Source organism: Thalassophryne amazonica, chromosome 18 (assembly GCF_902500255.1).
Source record: "Thalassophryne amazonica chromosome 18, fThaAma1.1, whole genome shotgun sequence".
Taxonomy (NCBI): domain Eukaryota; kingdom Metazoa; phylum Chordata; class Actinopteri; order Batrachoidiformes; family Batrachoididae; genus Thalassophryne; species Thalassophryne amazonica.
In genome coordinates this window covers 58,241,828-58,264,421 of record NC_047120.1, presented here as the reverse complement: position 1 = coordinate 58,264,421, position 22,594 = coordinate 58,241,828, and the positions used below count along the sequence as shown (strand labels likewise).

The following is a 22,594-nucleotide window of genomic DNA, read 5'->3' as shown; positions in this document are numbered from 1 at the left end:
CATATCAACGTCAATCAAACTGTAGACGTAACTAGAGAACCAATAGAATTAGTTTTTGGCAGTCAGTTCACTGTGGTTGGGTATCTGTCACTGCAAGCCCTGCCTTTATTTCCTGACGGGAAGACGATGAGGTTTGCAAGATCATGGCAACGTTTATGGAGCGATTAGCGTTTCTTCAGAAAGTAAGAATGCTCTTTACGCTTATTATGACTTTTTAAAAAGAGCACCCACAGCTTAATAGATAACGATAAAGTCTACGTGATGTCACCGTTTCTGTTTTGTTGCTCCTCCAGGGGCAGTAGGCTAGTAGCCTGTTAGCTAACTGCTTATCGCATACAAATGGAACAAACTTTGAATTTTACTGTACAAAACGTATGTTTGTCAGAAAACATACAGCATGTATGTGAAAGTGAGAATGTTTTTATTTGCAAGGGGAACATTAACTTATGTATGTGAAAATTTTGAAGACAAAAAACATGTACGTAAGAAGGCTTGTCATGATAACAAATTTTGCTGGAGGATAAAAAAAATATGATAATCGATAATGTAACTGTTATTGACACTGTTTTAAGACTATTTTATGCCAGTGATATAGATACGTGATTAAAAAAAACAATAAAGTTAAAGGAACTGTGACAGAAATGAGACCTTCAAAATAGTGTTATATGGTGTATATATGGTGTTATATTTGTTCTCTGTCACATATGAAGAAAGGTATGAGAATTTGAATGTTGGAAAATCTTGGTAATTTTCATCTGTGTGCTTAAGGGAAAAGCTGTGACCGGTGTCTCATTGTTTACATTTCAAAATTATGGTACACTGTCAAACCTAATTATTATCACCAGTGTGAAAACCGGCTATTTTGCCATGTCCACCATCTTGCTGGCTTGACATCGGTGCTGCGGATTGTAAAAATATGCATGCAAATGCTTCGCTCACCACCAAACTTCACAGCAAAGTACATAATCACATGAAGTAAATGTTCTATATTATTTGAAAACCGATCTTGCTCACCTTTACAAGCGAATGTTTCCAACGGAATTCTCCAGTTAAAATTTTCACTGAATTTCCGAACTTCTAATTGTCACAGGAATACAGTTTGAAAACAAGGTTGAGGGGGGGATTTCATCTATGTCATCAAATAGGGAGATTCCCGATTGTCAAACAGTAAACACACTCCTCGAAGCGCGAACTCAGTACTACTGCTTGGAAAGTCTCGCAAGCCAGAAGCAGCTGATGCGTCCCAACAGCGGAAGCCATATTTAGGTCATACGTGTGCACCTGAATGATATTTTGGTAATGTCACATTAAAATCCAAGTACATCCGTTCAGTGAGCAGTGAACTTTTAATTCTGGTCCAGTTCACAGTGGCAGCACACCAGGCAGCTCACTCCACACTTCCTTATCCTCGGCCAGGTCCTGTATCTCTTCCCGGGGGATCCCGATACGTTCCCAAGACAGCTGAGAAATATGGTCCCTCCAGATTGTACTGGGTCTTCCCCAGGGGTGTCCTCCCAGTTGGACGTGCCTGGAAAATCTCCAGAGGAAGTCAACCAGGGGGCATCTTAATCCTTGCCTGCACCACCTCATTTGGCTCCTTTTGATGTGAAAAAGCAGCGGCTTTACTCAGAGTCCCTCCTGGATAATCGAGTGTCTCACCCTGTTCAGGAGTGTAAGCCCAGATACCTGAGGGGAATCTCATTTCTGCTGCTTGTATCTGTGACCTTATTCCTTTGGTTGCTACCCATAGTTCATGACCATAGGTGAGGAGTGTAAATCACCGTGTTAAATAAGAGTTGAAATGTAAAAAAAGAAAAAAAAATCATAAATCAGACAGTGATTCATATTTCCAAAGGGTGGTACAGGCTAATGGGCCCTCATTGCCTGAACTAATAGGCCATTTTCTCCACAGCCTAAAAGTGTAATAAAATTCAATAAATAATTCAAGATTTGTCACATTTAATTAGTGTAAGAGATTTCATACAGAAGTCATAAATAATGTTTAAAATGTTACAAACACATTAATACTAGATGGAAATGGCATTTGCTGCCATCTTCAAAATTTACATACAGTAGCTATATTGTACTGAGCAGCAGAGAGCTGAGCTCCATCTGCCAATATTATCACACCAAAAAAAAAAGTGGGTGTAGGGTCACACATTTATTCATAAATGTTACAGTTGCAGTCTTGTTCTTCTTTGTCCAGTATTCCTGCATTCTGTCACTAAAATATGGTTCTTGTGCTGTTAGGTCTCAGTGCTGCATTTGATACAGTGGATAAGTATCAAATATATATTATTATATATAATATTCTACTTGATAGGTTGGAAAATCTTTTTGGGATTACTGGGAGTGCTCTTGCAAGGTTGACATCATACTTGACCAGTCGTTCTCACTGTTTAGTACAGTAACACTACCTCTAACCTTAGTGACATGAAATTTGGGGTTCCACAGGGATCCGTCTTAGGCCCCCTGCTTTTCTCCCTTTATATAGCACCCCTTGGGCACATATTGCGGCACTTTGGAATTACCTTTCACTGCTATGCTGATGATACTCAGTTATACATGTCGATAACTGCTGGTAATCTCGTCCACATAAAATCCTTAGAAGATTGCCTTGCATCAGTGAGAAGTTGGATGTCTAGAAACTTACTTATTTTCTGGTTTACTGCAGTCCAGCATTAGGGTTCTCCAATTGGTTCAAAATGTTGTAGCCAGACTTTTGACACGAAGCAGAAAGTTTGACCACATTCCACCCATTTTGGCATCCCTTCTCTGGCTTCCTGTCCCAGTGAGATCAGATTTTAAGGTTCTGCTACTAGTCTATAAAATTGTTCATGGACTGGCACCTCCCTACCTAGCTGACCTAATTTGCGTTCTCAGGGTGCAGGACTAATTTGTGTCCCTAGGGTGAATAAGAAGTCTGCGGGTCACAGAGCTTTCTCTTATCGTGCCCCTGTTCTGTGGAATGATCTCCCTGCATCAATAAAACAGTCAGATTCTGTGGAGACTTTCAAGTCCAGACTTGAGATGCACTTATTTTCCCTTTCGTATGGCTAGGATTCTGGCATAGTATAGTTCTATGCTTTTTAATTCATTTTATCAGGAAATGGAGCGTGCTGCGGCATCAACTTTACATAAATTCTGGGTCTTTTAGTGAAGCTTAGGGCTAGTGGCCAGTGATCACCTTAATATTTCCTGTTTTTCTTGTTGTTTAATGCTGACAAATTATACTGTATTTCTTGGCTTTCTGATGCCTGATTCTGTTTTTTCTTTGTGTTTAAGGTGGAGCTCCATCCAGAGATGGGTGTGGTATTTGTGCTGGAGACCCTCCTGTCCTGTGCACCAACAGCATTTCCTGTATATATGTTTTGTGAATTGTTCTGTAATTTGTGTCTGTAGCATGGCCCAAGCAGAGGGTCACCCCTTTGAGCCTGGTCTGCTTGAGGTTTCTTCCTTAGAGGGAATTTTTCCTTACCACTGCTGCTCTGGGGGTTAGTAAGGTTAGACCTTACTTGTGTGAAACACCTTGAGGCAACTCTCTTGTGATTTGGCGCTATATAAATTAAAATAAATTGAAAATTGAAAATCTGGTTATTACTTTGTCAGAAACTTTGCTGACAAGAACCCGGCAAGAACACAAGCACCACCAACAACATAAACCCAGGGTTTCTCAAACTTGGATTCCATTTCTTTTTTAAAACCAACTTCCCAGCCTTCCAGCTTCTGTTGAAATCTGACTTCTCAGTCTTTCTGCTGTTGTCTGTTGTTTTTTTTTTTTTTTTTCCTGTCTTTTCCCAAACTGAAGGTGCCAACTCTGATGAAAGCGACAGCAGATGATGAAATTCCCTGCCCTGGATACCTTTTCCAAGAGATCGGAAGTATCCATCAGTTGTGATTGAGTCAACTCCACCACAAATGATATGACATATTAGGCCAGAATGATTCAGTTATGTTACTCCAGCAGGTGGCAGCGGTTAGAATTCTCTTTGTCACATTATCTGTTGTTTACACCCCTATTTCACAGAACACCCCACAATCCAGAAAAAGTGCAAAAAAAAAAAAAATGTATCAGGGCGTTGCTGTGATGCGTCAGAATGTGCCCTGATTTGTTATTCAGGATGAAACGGGAAGGAACGGCGCTCTGTAGAAGAGGGGTATTAATTCAGTTTGCTTGGAATATACAGTGTATATGTTCTTAACCATCACGCTGCAGAAATCTCCCACGAGTCTTCAGGTTGTGGTCAGTGTTTGCTGGAGTACCTTCTGGAGAGGTTGCAGGTGGAATCCTGTCACGTCAAATTTAAGGTCAGTTCTGTGTTTTTACTCAGCTCTCTGTCTGTAATGTGAAATTGGAGCACTCAGTGTTGTACCTGCATATGGGGGTTTTAGGTGCTGAAGATTTTTGTCCACCTCTGTGGCCACGGCTCAAACCATTTCCTCACAGAACTCAGGAGAAACTCGACCTTCATCCAGCAAGCGTCAGGTCAGACGTCGGTCAGGTGTAGTTTTATTGTAAATTAAACGGCAGATCAATGTTCACGTCATTTGCCACTGTCAGTTTACAGCGGCCCGCCTGATCCAGTTCACGGCACGGCGTTGTACCAGAAAGTCAGAGTGACTGCACAGGTGAGACACGGGTCTTGTTATCGTGACAATGTTGTCATGTGGCCTCTTGGAAAATTGGAAAATGTGCAGTCAGTGTCCACTGCTTTTTTTTTTTTGGTAGGAAGTTGCCAGGCTGCTTTTCACAGATACAATTTCCAGCAATGGAGGTGGCTCCGCCTTCATTCCAGCCGCCATGACAATGGGTATGTAATTTTTTTGGGGGGCGGGGGGCAGGGGAGTGACTTTAATGATGGCAAAAATGGAACGCGGGTGAGATCGAAGCAAGTTAAACAATTCTTTTAGAATGTTTGAAACATCAGTGACATCTAGTGGCCAAATGCAGGTTACATTTGGTTTCAATCATCCAGCCCCTCACACGCTCTGTCACAAACTCTATTATTTTGTCACAAAAGATTTGCTGTCATGATATGCAATTCATTCTTACTTATTTTTCTTCTTCTTCCAGGTATGGGGTCAGTAGCTGTCCACAGGTCCAGCATGCAGGGTTTTGGCTGCAGTCCTGGCAAACACGCGACAGGTGAGTGATGCCGTCCACGCAAACACAAATCTAACCCGGTTTATTGTCCGTGTTAGTTCTCTGTACTGGCTCCTCACAGCAGGCAGCGCCTCACTGCTGGATAAGATCCAGAAGGCCGCAGAGGTTGTAGCCAGCGCCGTCCTGCCACCGACCGAGCAGCAGGGCATCCGTCTCCATGACAACCATTACCGGGCTGTGGTGGCGCCCTCTGCGCCCATAGAGGTGGCAGTGCCAGCGTGCGCCTACAACATGCCCGCTGGCAGACCACAAGGTCAGACGCTGTTAGTTGTCAGTTTGAAAATCTCATAGCGGCCACAGTGTCGCCACATCTAATGCAGCACGCGTTTCACACAGCGGTGACCCGGTGGCGTCCAGGTCAGGTGGGAGGCGGCTGGGAAGAGACAGACAGTGGCAACAGCTCATCTCACAATTCGTCTCAGGACATCGGCGCTGACGGCAGGGTGTCTGTGGACAGCAAGTCAGTCAGCACGGGGAGTCAATCAGGAGCCAGTAGAGAGAGCAGCGGAGACTTATCAGACCGGTGTGTGACTAAGTACACATTTTCAAACTTTTTTTCTTCTCTCCATCTTAAAGCTACAGTGTGTATCAGATCTACACAGGAGTGCACCCCCTCACGGAGGCCGCCATGTTGATACTGTAGCTCAAAAGCGACGTATTTACTCTGGCTTTTGGAATTTGCAGCGCAACCGGAAGACTGAATAAAAACGCTAAAACAGTGGTTGCTACCGTTTGTATACATGACGCTAATGCAGGCTAACATAATGCATATCGTGAGAGAAGGCAGAGGAGTGTGAATCCCTGTCACCAAAGAAGTGAAAATATGAAATTGTGCAGCCTGCAGTCTCGTCACTAGATGCACTAAATTGTGCACACTGTAGCTTTAAATCACAATCTTCATTTGGTTTGTGTGGTTTTGTTTTCAGGGTGGAAGCCTTGCATTTGGGGGACTGTGGCCAGGAGATGGCGCTCATCAGCAGATTGATGGACGGCTTCAGAGTTTTTCTTTCCAGAGAAGAGATCCAACACTTCATCAAAGAGTCGGTGCCCATCCAGTCAGCTTGAGAGTACAAGATTTTACTGGGATACCTTTTTAAAAAATGAATTAAATTTACAGTGTTGACTATTTTTCCTCTCAGGTGCTGCATTCTGAACTGTGAAGTTGTGCTGGATTTGCTCTCAGGCAAACTTCAGGATCCTTCGAATACAGTGAAGATGGTAACAATGAAGCATTATTGAAGAAACACATTCCTTTATGATGCTGTGTGACTTTGATCTACAGGCGTGTCGTTTCTCATTTCCTGCAGCGGGCTCTGTGTGCCGTCTCTTGCCTCATGACTTCTGACCTCCTGTCTCTGGAGCAGATGTTTGGAGCTACACAAGCACGGCTTCAGCAGCTGAGCGACGGCCCTCCAGGATCCGTGACCAACAAAGCCACCAAGGTACAGGAGGCCGCAAGGCTCAAAAGACAGAACATTAAGTGCACTTTGACATTTATTTTCTCGTCCGAACAGATTTTGCGGCAGTTTGAGGCCCTGATGGGTGGAACTGGACATGCTGGCAAACAGGATCCAGATCAGCTGTCCACATCGTTGTACTCTAACCATTTACATCCGACACATAACTTCACAGTGACTTCACCTTCTAGTTCAAGTGTGACCTCCGGGGAGTCGGACATTCCAGCTCAGCCGGAGCCTGTCAGAGGGGCTGCTGAAGATCCAGATCTTCTCAGTGATAAGGACTGTCCGCCTCCCTCTCTGTCACTGTTCACCGGCATGGAGCTGGTGACCAAAGCGAGGCCTCCGAGTGAAAGAAAACTGTCCAGCACAGAGACAGACGAAAGCTTGAGATGTACAAAAGAGAACCAGGTGCTTAAATCTGATGGCCAAACAGCGTCAGCTTTTTCATTTCTCAACTTTTGACCATAAAGCTACTCGAACTGACTGTAGTTACACAAGTGTCATCAAAGGGTTCTTGTCAGGAATCTGGTCCACCTCATGTTATGAACCAGGATCAGGTCTACAAGGAGGATTGAGACGCTTTCTCCACTAATTAGATTTTCCCTTATATTTGTGTGTGTGTGTTTCATGGGATACATGACTCCAAAGGAGTATGAGTCAGCACAGTTGGTATCAAAAACTGTTAAATGGCACTACAGATGTATCAGTGCCATCTAGGGGTAAGGATTCAGATTGCAACCCATCCACTACCCTGTAATTTAGTTATCTAAAAGGTTGCGGGTTGAATTACAGGAGAAAATGGATGTTTACTTATGCTGCTTGTTTGTGCGTGCTCCTGTGCGGAGCTAGTGAGACTCGTGGAGCTAACAGCATGGACTTTTGCTACTCCTCCATCCTATTTTATTGTATCATTCATTAATGGATGTTAGGATTAGTGCCGTTTTGTCCACTAACCGTCTACTGAGCCTCTGTGAGAGCAACACTGGCTCGCCTGCTAATCCTGATGTCTATATTCACTGTCTGGTTCAGTTTTGTCTTCGGCACACAAGTGCATGCTGGGTAAGGGATTGCAGTTTGAAACCTCAACACTAGGTGGCATCAAAACCTCTATTGTTCCACTTTAAGAAAGCTGCCTTTGTTAGCATAAGTGTGTAATTGATGAATATTTAATGAGGCCGGTTGTTACCTTTTTATTGTCAGCAGTTACTTACCTCAGGATTTTTTAAGGCCCCTGCAGCACGTTCTGAACCCTTGGGGGGGGATAAATCCCTGTTTGTACTTTGCACTACAGCAACTCAAATCTATAATTTATAGTCTTCCAATATTTATGGAGCCAATCCATTATGGCAGTGTAAATGATAAATACTTTTGTGCTGTTGCAGCATATTTATAAGACAGCTGCAGAGTGCATGTGTGTGTCCGCGCCATTTAAATCTGTTAATATTTAAGTCATGGAGGATATTAATAATAGGGATGTTCTGTGTGTATAACCATGTTTAACCGATCCATGGTTAAAAAAAATCTGGCAAATTATCTTCAACTTGACAGTTGTTTATGGGTGCGAATAAAAACAGATTTCCTTCAGTGTCACTTAAGTCTTTTTTTTTAGATTCATTCAGCATAACAGCCCAGTGGAACAGATACAATATCACTTCAATTATTTAAAATGGTAACCTTACAGTAATTGCATTTTGTCTTAAACTGACAAGTAGTTTACCCTTAACAAATTTAGGAAAATTTTGAAAATGACCAAAGTGTAACTAAAATGAGTAAAAGTGCACAAATCCTTTAAATGAATACAATATAATGTATGAATCATCAATTTACAGCCATTTTTGGGACAAGTTGGGATTGGATACAAGAACATTTCCAAGTCACTGAAAATAGACAATTTAAAATCAGCTACAGTACAGGAAGTTTGTTTACAGCAGGCTCACAAAAAAGTGGTTACATTGTCTCATGGCACGGAAGGGTCTGATCTGTTCTCTGAGACACAGATTAAAGTTACTGTATGTTCGTTTAAAAACATAAGTCATGGCAAACAAAGGAGACTACTGAGGGAAGCTTTCAAGACATGACAACTGTGGAGGAGTTACAAACTGCTGGCTGTGACTGAAAAATAAGGAAACCTCTGTTGCTTCTCCAGCAACAGTTTCACAAAGGATGTTTATAAAAAAATAAATCAATCTAGGCTCAAGTCTGTCTTCTGGCAAACTGCATCTGTAATTTCACATTTTTTCAACAAAGTCCTGTTTTCTGCCAGGAGTTGTAAAAGTAGCCTGATGTCCAAGTGTCTCTAATCACATCCACAGAATCGTTGAATCTTCACTGGGCGCTTGAAAGTTTCCCTCACTAGTCTTCCTTGTTTATCACAGTTTTTGGGCCACTCGACAATATTAGCGTCATGTTTTTATTCATTACACATTTTTTTTCCTTGTATGGCCATTTGAGAACTGATTCAGGGTCATTTTGGGGTGCTGAATCCAAATCTGAGCTCAGATTTCATCTATCACATTGCGTTTTTGCAATCTATGCACCATATTGATGGATTATGCAAAAGTTGCTCATTCACTCAGGAGTTCGACGCCGCTCATCATGCACAGAAGCATAGTTTTTAAATCAGGTTCTAGAAATGTGAACAAGGCCAATAATATTGCTTAAGGTGACGAGGTGTGTGAGACTGCAGCTTTTGCTTCAATGCTTGATACAAGAAATGTTTTCACATCTCAGAAATGTGATGCGATTGGCAAAAACGAACATCAGATTCAGATTCTGCGCCCCCAAATTACCCAAAATCAGTTGGAAAACTCCATGCAAGAAAAAAAAAAAAGTTGACCAGAATAATCTGACTTAAAGTGAGTGTGCAGGATTTGGTTCCATCTAGTGGAGGGTTTGCTGATTACATTACATCTTTCACAACTGTTTATGTTAAAGGGCTCATTTTAAGCTGAAGAAAACTTTATTGCTGTGCATAATTATGAACAGATCGTAATGTTACATCCTAACTAATAAAAACCTCTAAATTCTGCACTGTAGCTTTCAAGGAATTCGTACGTATTCAGTGACTTGGAAATGTGTCAAGCTACTGACTTGCATAAAGAAAACCAGCTGTACAAGTGACAGTTTACAAAAGCTGCACTATATTTTGTCACATCACATTTCTGGGCCTGTTCTTTCAATTAACATTTTCTAAACCATTTGGTCAACATAATGCAGTTATTGGGGCAATAAAAATTTGAAGCTCAACATTTTCAGCGATCCTGCACACTATACGGTTGATAAATAAATAGAATTCATGTGTTCATTTCAAGTTCATCTACTAAGGGAAATCTTTTACAGGCTATAGTTTTGCTTGGATATTTCCTGGAGCTGTTGACGTGTTGCAGACATGTTGGTCATGTTAACCGGTCTTTAGCCCGTTTAGAAAGTCACTTAGATTTTCCTGATCCGTGCCATGCGGTTGGAAACACTGTGCTGACGTCGGCGCGCCTTCACAGCTGTGTAATTAAGGCTTGACGTCAGCGGGTTGTTTGTAGAGGCACCTGAACCTGTTGACCTCACCACACCCAGACGTTAGGGCTTTATTTAGATCGTGAAACCACACCAGATTTATTCATAAAAAACAGGAGACCGAAAAGAATCAGTTTAGCCGGAAACGCACACGAGCAGAGAGATGAAGTAGATTTCAAAGCACAGCATCTTGTTTCACATAAGTGACACATGGAAACATTTGGCTCAGACTTCTTGTTCTGCCAACACCACATGAAACATTTCCCACCTCACAGCATTCAAAAAACTGACTTATTTGTTCAAACGCCTCCGTCGCTAAAGCTCACGTTCAGCACAGAAATAAAAAAAAAAAAAGTCTGAAAGCTCACTGGAGCTGCTGCATGCGGTTTGACTTAATCTTTGTCAAGTATTTCACTTCCTTTGTGAAACAAAGTGAGACCACACCCTCTTTGCAAAGAAACGCCGCCAACTTCCTGCAGAGGAAACAGAACGACGAGTGGATGCTGGATAAAGTGCGTCACTTTATTTCGGTTTGCAAGCACTTTGGATCATCATCATGCTTTTCTTGTGATTAGCACCAATGAAGATGTCCACACATCAACGCACGCATGTAAAAGAGAATGATACCTCTTTATAAAGTGCACGGGGTGCGTACAAACAGACACTAACACATCAGTACTGCACAGAGAAACCACAGTGACCGGGCCGGGTGGAAAGGTGGATGTGCTTATGGTTTGGATACACGGTACATGGCGAGTTGTGGAGGGGGGTAGATGACCCTTTGTGCCCAAAATCTGTAAACCTCACAGATTATCCCCTTCCCTCGCTGACCCTACCCCTCGACGTCGCACGGCAGGAGCACGTAGCATCAGAAGGTCAGGACAGGGGGACAGAGGTCAGCGTCATGTCGATCCACGGCGCCCTCTGCTCTGCAGACTGCTGAAGTGCGCCTCCCGCAGGACCCTGTTGATGTAGTCATAGGACTCGTTGCTGCCGTTGCCGTGGAAACCATGCAGTGAGATGCTGGCAGCATCTTCGGGCTTTGTGCTGATAGAAAAGTGGGAGATGCGGTGGTTCTGGCTGTGTGTGCATAGGCTGGTGCTGGCTAGTATTGCTCTTTCTGGACTGCTGATCCCGTTGCTGCTGTCGCTGCTGGAAGACTGCAGATGAGAGGCAGAGACAAACACGTGCGAAACAGTTAACGATCAGCGCCTGTGCACAAAACAACTCCTTAAGCTGCCGTTTTGTATCATGTGTTTATGTGTACGAGGTGATGAGGCAGCAACCTTCACGTTCTTCATCAAGTGTATTCAGACAAATCGGATAAAAATGTGTGAGATTCAATACAGACCGAGGACACCTGCATAAATTAACACCGCCTCACCTCAGAGTCCCAGGCATCTCGTCCCAAATCTGATACCAGCAGACAGGGACCCCCTGACGACTTTTTGGCCTGAGGACTCAGCTGTTGGTCGTCCTCACTGTCACAGCTACGATGCCGCTTCCTGCGCATAAACCAAATGGAAGCAAATGAGGAAATGTGAGGTGTTTATGACAGTGCGGCGAGCATGCAAATGAAGGAGATACTGTGGCAGAGAGGATGATGACTGGGAGAGGGGGTTTGGGGGAGCAGCGAATGCGAAGAAGAACCAAAAATAGAAAAGCACTTCAGTGAGCAGACGTGTGGGCTCCCATTATGACGAATCGTACATTAACATATATCTTCAGTGGAGTGAGCTGAGCTTTAACGTCAGTGCCACGCTGTGGTTACAGTGTTTCATTTCATAAGGCTGCAATAAACTATTAATCTGTCAATTAATCTCAGGCTGGGGAAAAGGCTACGTATTCACCCTGTAAGACTGAGTAACAGATGGATAAATGAGCCCCATCGCCTCCACTTTGATGCAATAACTCAAAAATAGTACCATAAATGTCACTGTCTTCCAAGTCTCCCATTTAAAAAGCACAATCATCATGAAAAACACATTTAAATTTGGTGAACGTTGATGCACCAGATCCATGATGCCTTTTAAAAAGGCACCGACTGCAGGTACAGGAGGCGTCTCCCAAACACATGGCAATCCCTCATTGGTGAGGAAGATAGTCTCTTGATTGATTCCCAGACGGTACATCTAGGGTCGCTCAAGAGATGCCTGTGCATGGGTTTGTTTAACATGGGAATGTCCTTGCACACTGACAAAACACACAGTCCTTGACAGATCCTTAGCCTGGTCTGATGGCTGAGAAATCCCAGACAATCGGGATCAGAGGACCTGCTGAAACCATCATCTGGAGGGATACAAGCCATCACCTCCACCTGATCAGACATTGAGGACTTTTTGTTTGAGAGTAGCTATACGCGCAACCATTGGTTCAATAAAGTAAATACGCAAGCATATATGCCCAACCACAACCGACCAATGAGCGCGCTTGTAAGCTCACTTCCGGTTTCAACACGGGAGGGAAAAAAAGCGGATATTTTTTTGCTGGCTGTGGGAGGGTTCGCAGCCCGTGGAGGGTCTGTGATCTAAAGCGGTTCTGTTTGGTTCATCACACCCAAACTAACACCATCTTACAGCCAACAAGCAGCATTTTGTTCAAAAACTGTTTAGTCGTCGTTAACAGGCTTCCGTTCAAAATACGAGGTCTGTGAGAAAAGTAACGGACCTTATTATTTTTTTCAAAAACTATATGGATTTGAATCACGTGTGATTACATCAGACATGCTTGAACCCTCGTGGGCATGCAGGAGTTTTATCACGCCTGTCGGTTACGTCATTCGCCTGTGGGCAGTCTTTGAGTGAGGAGTGGCCCACCCTCTCGTCGATTTTTTTCATTGTTTAGGAATGGCTCAGAGACTGCTGCTTTGTTTGATAAAAATTTTTTCAAAACCTGTAAGGCACAACTGAGTGGACACCATTCGATAAATTCAGCTGGTGTTCGGTAAAAATTTTAACGGCTGATGAGAGATTTTGGAGTTTTACTGTCGCCGTAAGGACGGCCCACGGTGCCTGACGGCGATCTGCGCTCCGAGGCGGCGTCGTCTCGCTGTTTCAAGCTGAAAACCTCCTAATTTCAGGCTCTGTGGACCCAGACGTCGTGAGATAACAGAGAACTTTCAGAAGAATTCGGGATCAGGAGTTTATCCAGACATTCCACTGTTAAAGGAGATTTTGTAATGAAAGAACGTGCGGGCAGATTCGCATGTCGGGCCGGACCCGACCGCGGGGGGTTGCCACAGGAAAAACACCTCCGTTGGAAACTTTAACGGACAAGTTGGAACATGCCCAAGCTGTTAAACAATTTCTCAGTTACTCACTTGTTGAAAGCCATCAAAAGCCACCTGAATTTTACAAATAGTTTTCAACACGGAGGTGTTTTTCATGTCGCGGCGTAGACGTATTTGCCACGTCGTCACGGATCCGACTCGGCAAATTCGTCCGCACGTTCTTTCGTTACAAAATCTCCTTTAACAGTGGAATGTCCGGGTAAACTCCTGATGCCGGCTTCTTCTGAAACTTCTCTGTTCTCTGACGACGTCCTGGGTGAACAGAGCTTTAAATTAGGATGTTTTCAGCTCGAAACAGCCAGACGGACGCCACCTCCGACCGCGCCGCGCCGATCCGCTTTGTGGGCTGTACTTAAAGCGAAAGAAACTCCACAATCTCTCATCAGCCGTTAAACTTGACACCGAAAACCAGCTGAATTTCTCGAATAGTGTCCACACGGATATCCCTCACCGGTCCTGAAAAAATTTGATAAAGCAACGCGCGCCGTCTCCCTGCAGCTTCTCAGACAAAGAGATTCCGACGGGAGAGGGAGTCCACACCTCACTCAAAGCCTGCCCACAGGCGAATGACGTCACCGACAGGCATGACAAAACTCACGCATGCGCACGAGGGTTCAAGCTTGTCTGACGTAAAAACATATGAATCAAATCCATTTATTTTTTGAAAAAAAATAAAAAGGACCACTTTTTTTAATCACAGACTTCGTACTTAAGAAGTTTGTCTGTTTTGATCCATTGCGGTGTTTTCGCAGTAATTAAAGACGGCGTCGTTAAATGTGTCAAACATACGCCACAATAGAGCCTTAAAAAGTGGTGTAAAAACATAGTTTAGATGCACAAAACATGTCAAATACATGATCACGGTTGGGCGAATAAGGTAAGACATTATATTTATCTGCCCAACGGTTGGACATATAGCCTTTCCCTTTTTGTTTCACCAGAGTACCATTAGCCATCTTGTGTTCAGGGTTCCTGTTGGGGCTTCATGGTTACACTAGCAGACAGGGGGCACACAAGGTCCCCAGCATATTTTTTAAATGAACTAAATTTATAGAGCACCTTTCCATTTACATCAGAAGCTCAAGGAATGGACTGGTAAATGGACTGCATTTATATAGCGCTTTTCCATCTGCATCAGACGCTCAAAGCGCTATACAATTATGCCTCACATTCCCCCCCGATGTCAGGGTGCTGCCATACAAGGCGCTCACTACACACCGGGAGCAACAGGGGATTAAAGGCCTTGCCCAAGGGCCCTGAGTGATTTTCCAGTCAGGCGGGGATTTGAACCCATGATCTTCTGGACTCAAGCCCAACAACTTAACCACTAGCCCATCACCTCCCCTTGTTGTGAGTGTGAATGGGTGAATGCAAAGTTGCTTTGCATTCACCCATTCACACTGGCACACTGATGTTAGGGTGCTGCCATGCAAGGAGCACACTACACAATGGAGCAACTTGAACCTTGCCCAAGGGTCCATAGTAATCATCTGTCTGACTGGGGTTTGAACCGAGGATCCTCTGATCTCAAGCCCATTGCTCCCCAAACATTTCATCCCAACCAGCAGTCCCCTACAGGATCCGTTGCCCAGTTGTCACAACTTCAAGGGTGGGATTCTGACACCCTCCCAAACATGTAGCAGCTAGGTTTACGCCATAACAACTCAGTTTACATTTATTTTATTTATATAGCGCCAAATCACAACAATGGTGCCTCAAGGTGCTGCAAAGTTCATCCTTAACAACCACCCTGAGCAAGCACACAGACGACAGACAATCTAGTTTTACAGCAGCACGACCACTGTGGGTGTGGTCACGTGACAGCAGCTAGAAAAATAGCCACTGCCTATCACAAAACATGAATTCTACAGCTGAGGGTCAAATGTTCATATACACTGAAGGAAGTATTTCTAGTTGCTTAGTGTTAAATCAGACGGTCATCACGTGATGATAATCAGCCAATCAGAATTCATGTTTTGGGATAGTGTACCTGTACCCAGTGCCAATAAACAAAGTGGCTATTGATCGGGTACTGTATGCCCCGACATCAAACAAGAATCCATCATGATTAAGGCAAAAAGGGACTTGTACAGGAGGATACTGCTAAATTTCAAGCTCAAATATAGTGTTTGGGTTAAGGTCAGGGTTGTGCATGAACTGTGATGTTAGGTACTATAAAAACCAATGAGTGCCATACAAATAGCGGTTTATGTACAGTCACTTGCCCAGTTCCGGATCATTGCCAGTTCCGGATCACTGCTGTAGTATGTGCGCCACCGTTTCTCGTAATCAGCGTGAATAAGCTAATACTTGGTACCAATGGAAAGATCGATGTTTTGTCTACAAACAACCACAAGCTCGACTGGATCCAGCCGTCCTTGTGATCAGCAGAGGAATCAAAACATCCCGGTGTCTGTGGTGTGCGCGCTTTTTCTCACTCACTCATTCCTGCAAGTTTTAAAGTAACAATCTCTAAGACGTAGCAAAGGTGAGTTAGCCATTTGGTGTTTTTAGTTCTAGAGTGGGAAAATACTTACTTACTTGGGTAGAAAATCTCAGTGTGTTATGTCTTGCTGTTTAATTGCTGCACACATTTATCTCCGAGGCGAAAATTTGCCGGTTGTGGATCACTGAAGCAGCAGCCTTGTGTCTGTAGTTATGAGCCGTGTGTACTTTGGGGGTCATCTCAAAATCACGAATTGGCATGAATGTGGGGGCTTTTACTTTTTTAATTCTGGAGAAATCTCACCTCCACACTTCATTTTTTGCTCGTAAAAACGTGTAACAGCGCCTTTTGAAACTAAGTAAATTCTCATTTAATAAGTATAATTTATATAATTTTGTGTTCAAAACACATTCTCGGGCACAGTGTGTATCATTCTGCATTAGAAGGGCTCCAGCCAGATGCCAGGAACAACCCCAAAGTGACACAGAGTGCCGTGATCCAGAACCGGGCAAAGTGATCCATTTCTTGAAAATATTTGCTCCACACATAATGTGGCTTCACATTTTAAGTAGAAGGGCTACACCATCCTGCCCTTTTCAGTGAGATAACATCCAAATACCCAATACAACAATACACAATTAAAGGACATTCAGTTGCATTACAGCTTCGTATAGCAGGACTTTAAAAATGGTGATCCGGAACTGGGCAACCATCTGTACCGTACTGTATAAATAGCAACAGTTTTTAAAAATAAATAGGATAATTCTTTGTGTACAAAGGATTATATATATATATATATATATATATATATATATATATATATATATATATACACACACACACATACATACATGTGTGTGTTTGCGTGTGTGTCTGAGAGGAGCCCAGGTGTATTTTTTCTGAATAAATGGCAAGCTGATCATTGGTTAATCGATTAATCGTTATCAGCTGTAACGTTTTAGCCCAGATGTCATTTTTCAGTCAAAAATGGACAAATAAAACGACAATATTTAAACATACTACTGGATGTGAACACGTCTTGATGGTGCAAAAACGGGTTTTTCACGTTACCTGCTGTCAGTCAGCATTTCTGGATTCTCAACGGTTTTTTTTTGTTTGTTTGTTTGTTTTTTTTGGCAAACAGAAGGGCTGGCACTCGTCCTGGTCCGGGTTTAGGATTCCTAAATTTAAAGCTGTGGCCGGGTTACAGTAACCTCAGCATGATGAAGCACGTATCCCACAAACACCCTCCGATACCGTCAGCGGCGAAAGATGAGGCTCCGAGCGTCAAAAAGACAAAAAACCGGCTTCCCGTCAGATCAACTCCAGCGAAGGAAGTCAGCTAAGCTAAGACAGGCTAGGCTAAACTGCTAGTTAGCTGCTAACTTCTCGTTGAGCTAATTCGAGCTATCTCTTGGCTGACGGTTAGCGAACATGCTAACTGTTCGATACGAAAAACCAATCTGAAAAATTCACGTCGTCACAATTAGTAAAGCTATTACTTCTGCGTTGCTTAGTATATGCGGCGTTAGCTACTTCATGTTCTCTGTATTGCAAACGGCTCCACCCTCTATATGTGTGACGTCGGTGTTGCCAGATCATACTAGAAAACCAGCACGTGGGATGGCTATAACCTTTAAATGTGAAATGCATCATTTGACAAGGATGCACATTCCTGCTCATGTTCAGAAGTCTACATTTTTTTTTTTTTTTTTTTTTTTTTTTTAGGGAATTCTGAATAATGTTCAAAAACATGGATGTTGCAAAGGTTTTGGATCTTTTCAAAACATTATTTTAAATTTCCCATCACCAAATAACAACCACCAGACTGTACAACTCCTCACTCGGGGAGGAGGAGTAACAGGAAGACAGAGGTCAGGAATGAGAGGACCAGTAGTAGCCAGTAAACCAGCATTGATCAGTATGTCTGGTATTTATATTGTGTATTTATAGGCCGTGTCCATAACTCTCATTTGGCTATTCGCACGGCAATACTCTGGTACGTATATTTGCATGGCAAGACTCTGGTGGCAAAACTTGGAACTACTTGTATAAACAAACATACTGCATTCAAGATGTCTTAACTCCTTGAATATTCTTCGATTTAGATGATTTTTTTTTAATTCGGCCGTGTCCATAACTCTCATTTCAGTATTCGCACGGCAAGACTCTGGTGGCAAAAGGCCGACGCTATTCGAATGGCGGTAACGCAGTATTTGTTTATACAAGTAGTTCAAAAGGCCGACGCTATTCGAACGGCGGTAACGCAGTGTTTGTTTATACAAGTAGTTCAAAAGGCCGACGCTATTCGAACGGCGGTAAGGCAGTGTTTGTTTATACAAGTAGTTCCAAGTTTTACCACCAGAGTCTTGCCGTGCGAATAACCAAATGAGAGTTATGGACATGGCAGCCGTGTCAATAGCCACTTCCGTATTTATATTGCAAACTGTTTTTCTTTTTACTTTCACTTTTGATACTCTGTGTGCTTTTTAACCCTGTGTGCTGCTATACAATGCTGCTGGAACCTCAATTTCCCTGAGGGAGTCTTCCCAAGTGATTAATAAAGTTCTATCTAATCTAATCCAACCAAAAGGTATTTATATCGTAAACCAGCTGCTCACTCTATCTAGTATTATGGATTTCCATTTTTCGACTCCTGTTCTGCTGTATATTTCTTATAATATTTGGGAAAAGGTCTTTGGAACAATATTCCAAAACATGGTTGTTGCAAAGGTTTTGAAACATTGCGAAAAGATGTTTCAAGTTTGCCATCACTAATTAACAATCCCGACAAAAGTTTTTGGTATCATCCCCAGCAACATGTTCTATCCAATCTGTATTTCCAATCAGTTTTCAGTTCTGTTCTATATTTTGTACCACATTTGGGACATGGACTTTGAAACAACGCCCCGAGCCGTGGGTCTTGAAAAGTCCATGTCAAAACATTGTTTCACAATGTTTCGAGTTTGCCATTGCAAATTGCCAATTCTGACCAAAGGTTCTGGTATCAACCTCCATGACCAGTGAAAGATCAAGTACCGAAACGTCGCCCGGTATGGCGGAGCCGGGGTCCCACCCTGGAGCCAGGCCTGGGGTTGGGGCTCGCGCGCGAGCGCCTGGTGGTCGGGCCTTAGTCCATGGGGCCCGGCCGGGCTCAGCCCGAAGGAGCAACGTGGGCCCGCCCTCCTGTGGGTTCACCACCTGCAGAGGGGGCCATGGGGGTCGGGTGCAGAGAGGATTGGGTGGCGGTCGTGGGCGGGTGGCCCGGCGGCCCGGTCCATGCTCACAGCCCCTGGCTGTTGGGACGTGGAATGTCACCTCGCTGGGGGGCAAGGAGCCTGAGCTTGTGCGGGAGGTTGAGAGATACCGACTAGAGATAGTCGGGCTCACCTCCACGTACAGCATGGGCTCTGGTACCCAACTCCTGGAGAGGGGCTGGACGCTTCATTTTTCTGGCGTTGCCCACGGGGAGAGGCGGAGAGCTGGGGTTGCATTGCTTATTGCTCCCCAGCTCAGTCGCCATGTGTTGGAGTTCACTCCGGTGAACAAGAGGGTCGCGTCCCTACGCCTTCGGGTCAGGGACAGGTCTCTCACCGTTGTCTCGGCCTATGGGCCGAGCAGCAGTGCAGAGTACCCGACCTTCCTGGAGTCCCTGGGGGGGGGGGGTACTAGATAGTGCTCCGACTGGGGACTCCATTGTTCTCCTGGGGGATTTCAACACCCACGTGGGCAGCAACAGTGAGACCTGGAGGGGGGTGATCGGGAAGCATGGCCTCCCCGATCTGAACCCGAGTGGTGTTCAGTTGTTGGACTTCTGTGCTAGTCACAGTTTGTCCATCACGAACACCATGTTCGAGCACAAGGGTGTCCATAAGTGCACATGGCACCAGGACACCCTGAGCCGGAGGTCGATGATCGACTTTGTAGTTGTATCATCTGACCTTCGGACACTCGAGTAAAGAGAGGGGCAGAGCTGTCGACCGATCACCACCTGGTGGTGAGTTGGATCTGCTGGGAGGGGAGGAAGCCGGTCAGACCTGGCAGGCCCAAACGTATCGTGAGGGTCTGCTGGGAATGACTGGCGGAACCCTCTGTCAGGGAGGTCTTCAACTCCCACCTCCGGGAGAGCTTCTCCCAGATCCCGGGGGAGGTTGGAGACATGGAGTCCGAGTGGACCATGTTCTCCATCTCCATTGTTGATGCGGCCGCTCGTAGCTGTGGTCGCAAGGTCTCTGGTGCCTGTCGCGGCGGCAATCCCCGAACCCGGTGGTGGACACCGGAAGTAAGGGATGCCGTCAAGCTGAAGAAGGAGTCCTACTTATCTTTGTTGGTAGGTGGGACCCCAGAGGCAGCTGACAGGTACCGGCAGGCAAAGCGTGCTGCAGCCCGTGCGGTCGCAGAGGCAAAAACTCGGGTCTGGGAGGAGTTCGGGGAGTCTATGGAGGAGGACTATTGGTCGGCCTCGAAGAGATTCTGGCAAATCGTCCGACGCCTCAGGAGGCGGAAGCAGCTCTCCACCGGCACTGTTTACGGTGCAGGTGGGGAGCTGTTGACCCTGACTGGGGATGTTGTTGGGCGGTGGAAGGAGTACTTCGAGGATCTCCTCAATCCCATCGTCACATCTTCCGAAGAGGAGGCAGAGACTGGGGACCCAGAGGCGGACTCATCCATTACCCAGGCAGAAGTCACCGAGGTTGTTAGAAAGCTCCTCTGTGGCAAGGCTCCTGGGGTGGATGAAGTCCGTCCTGAGTACCTTAAGTCTCTGGATTTTGTGGGACTGTCTTGGCTGACATGCCTCTGCAACATCGCGTGGTGATCAGGGACAGTGCCTCTGGATTGGCAGACCGGGGTGGTTGTCCCTCTGTTTAAGAAGGGGGACCGGTGGGTGTGTTCCAACTATAGGGGGATCACACTCCTCAGCCTCCCCGGTAAGGTCTATTCCAGAGTACTGGAGAGGAGAATTCGACCGATGGTCAAACCTCGGATTCAGGAGGAGCAGTGTGGTTTTTGTCCTGGTCGCAGCACACTGGACCAGCTCTACACGCTCCATCGGGTGCTCGAGGGTTCATGGGAGTTCGCCCAACCAGTCCACATGTGTTTTGTAGATCTGGAGAAGGCATTCGACCGTGTTCCTCGGGGCACCCTGTGGGGAGTGCTCTGGGAGTACAGGGTCCAGGGTCCTTTGCTAAGGGCTATCCGGTCCCTGTACGACCGCAGCAGCAGCTTGGTTCACATTGCCGGTAGTAAGTCAAACCTGTTTCCAGTGCACGTTGGCCTCCGCCAGGGCTACCCTTTGTCACCGGTTCTGTTCATTATTTTTATGGACAGAATTTCTAGGCGCAGCCAGGGTGTAGAGGGGGTCTGGTTTGGGAACCACAGAATCTCGTTTCTGCTGTTTGCGGACGATGTGGTTCTGTTGGCTTCGTCAAATCAGGACCTTCAGTGTGCACTGGGGCGGTTTGTAGCCAAGTGTAAGGCGTCCGGGATGAAAATCAGCACCTCCAAATCCGAGGCCATGGTTCTCGACCGGAAAAAGGTGCTTTGCCCTCTTCAGGTCGGTGGAGTGTCCTTGCCTCAAGTGGAGGAGTTTAAGTATCTTGGGGTCTTGTTCACGAGTGAGGGACGGATGGAGCGTGAGATCGATAGACGGATCGGTGCAGCGTCTGCAGTGATGCGGTCGCTGTATCGGACCATCGTGGTGAAGAGAGAGCTGAGTAGGGGGGCAAAGCTCTCGATTTACCAATCGATCTACGTTCCAATCCTCACCTATGGTCATGAGATTTGGTTCATGACCGAAAGAACGAGATCACGGGTACAAGCGGCCGAGATGAGTTTCCTCCGCAGGGTGGCTGGGCACTCCCTTAGAGATAGGGTGAGGAGCTCGGTCACTCGGGAGGAGCTCGGAGTCGAGCCGCTGCTCCTCCACGTCGAAAGGAGTCAGTTGAGGTGGCTCAGGCATCTTTTCCAGATGCCCCCTGGACGCCTCGCTGGAGAGGTGTTCCGGGCATGTCCCATTGGGAGGAGGCCCCGGGGAAGACCCAGGACACGCTGGAAGGATTACATCTCTCGGCTGGCTTGGGAACGCCTTGGGGTTCCCCCGGAGGAGCTGGGGGAGGTGTGTGTGGATCGGGAGGTCTGGGCAGCTTTGCTTGAGCTGCTGCCCCCGCAACCTGACTCCGGATAAAACAGAAGAAAATGGATGGATGGATGGATGGTTCTGGTATCATCCCCAGGCACACGTTCTATCTAGACTTTTTTTCCAGGTCCTGTTCTATTGTATATTTTATACCACATTTGGGACGTGGTCTTTGGAACAATATTCCAAAACTTGGGTGTTGTAAAGGTTTTGAAACATTGCAACATAATGTTTTGAGTTTGCCATCACTCATTGGCAATTCTGACTAAATGTTTTGGCATCATCCCCAGCCACACGTTCTATCTAGTCTTTATTTCCAGTGAGTTTCCATTTCTATTGTATATTTTACTGATTTACACACAGCCTGTCAAGTCTTTATTTCCAGTGTTAGTTTCCTGTTCTGTTGCAAATGTAGTTCCAGTACAGATCTGCAATGGGATTTGGCACAAGTTTGATGCTGAATACCCTTTCTGACATAACTCCAGTACAAAACATAGATTAATAGTAATAAACCCATGATGCAATCATAGCATTAACCTATTATTTTCTTTTTTCTAAGAAAACTACACTTTATGTTAATCCAGTGGTT

The 22,594-nt window shown here is 45.1% G+C and overlaps 2 protein-coding genes across 3 annotated transcripts; one reads left to right on the top strand and one right to left on the bottom strand.

Annotated features, from left to right (window-relative positions):
- Nucleotides 1-101: 101 nt before the first annotated feature.
- Nucleotides 102-10,825, top strand: tepsin (TEPSIN adaptor related protein complex 4 accessory protein). Of its 2 annotated transcripts, none has more exons than XM_034194715.1 (13): nucleotides 102-182; nucleotides 3,809-3,881; nucleotides 4,217-4,308; nucleotides 4,393-4,486; nucleotides 4,562-4,629; nucleotides 4,730-4,811; nucleotides 5,075-5,146; nucleotides 5,229-5,417; nucleotides 5,501-5,687; nucleotides 6,091-6,204; nucleotides 6,304-6,382; nucleotides 6,472-6,606; nucleotides 6,679-10,825. In XM_034194715.1, exons 1-13 carry the CDS (start codon nucleotides 144-146, stop codon nucleotides 7,084-7,086), a joined length of 1,632 nt encoding a protein of 543 aa, XP_034050606.1. In that variant the 5' UTR covers nucleotides 102-143; the 3' UTR covers nucleotides 7,087-10,825. The 2 variants fall into 2 exon arrangements, with proteins under 2 accessions (XP_034050606.1, XP_034050605.1); XM_034194714.1 differs by having other exon boundaries at nucleotides 5,226-5,417.
- On the bottom strand, nucleotides 10,062-17,450 carry si:dkey-21c1.1 (protein FAM104A-like). Its single transcript, XM_034194716.1, has 3 exons — nucleotides 16,941-17,450; nucleotides 11,519-11,639; nucleotides 10,062-11,294 (listed from the first exon to the last, which is right to left on the bottom strand). Exons 1-3 carry the CDS (start codon nucleotides 16,955-16,957, stop codon nucleotides 11,037-11,039), a joined length of 396 nt encoding a protein of 131 aa, XP_034050607.1. The 5' UTR covers nucleotides 16,958-17,450; the 3' UTR covers nucleotides 10,062-11,036.
- Nucleotides 17,451-22,594: the final 5,144 nt, after the last annotated feature.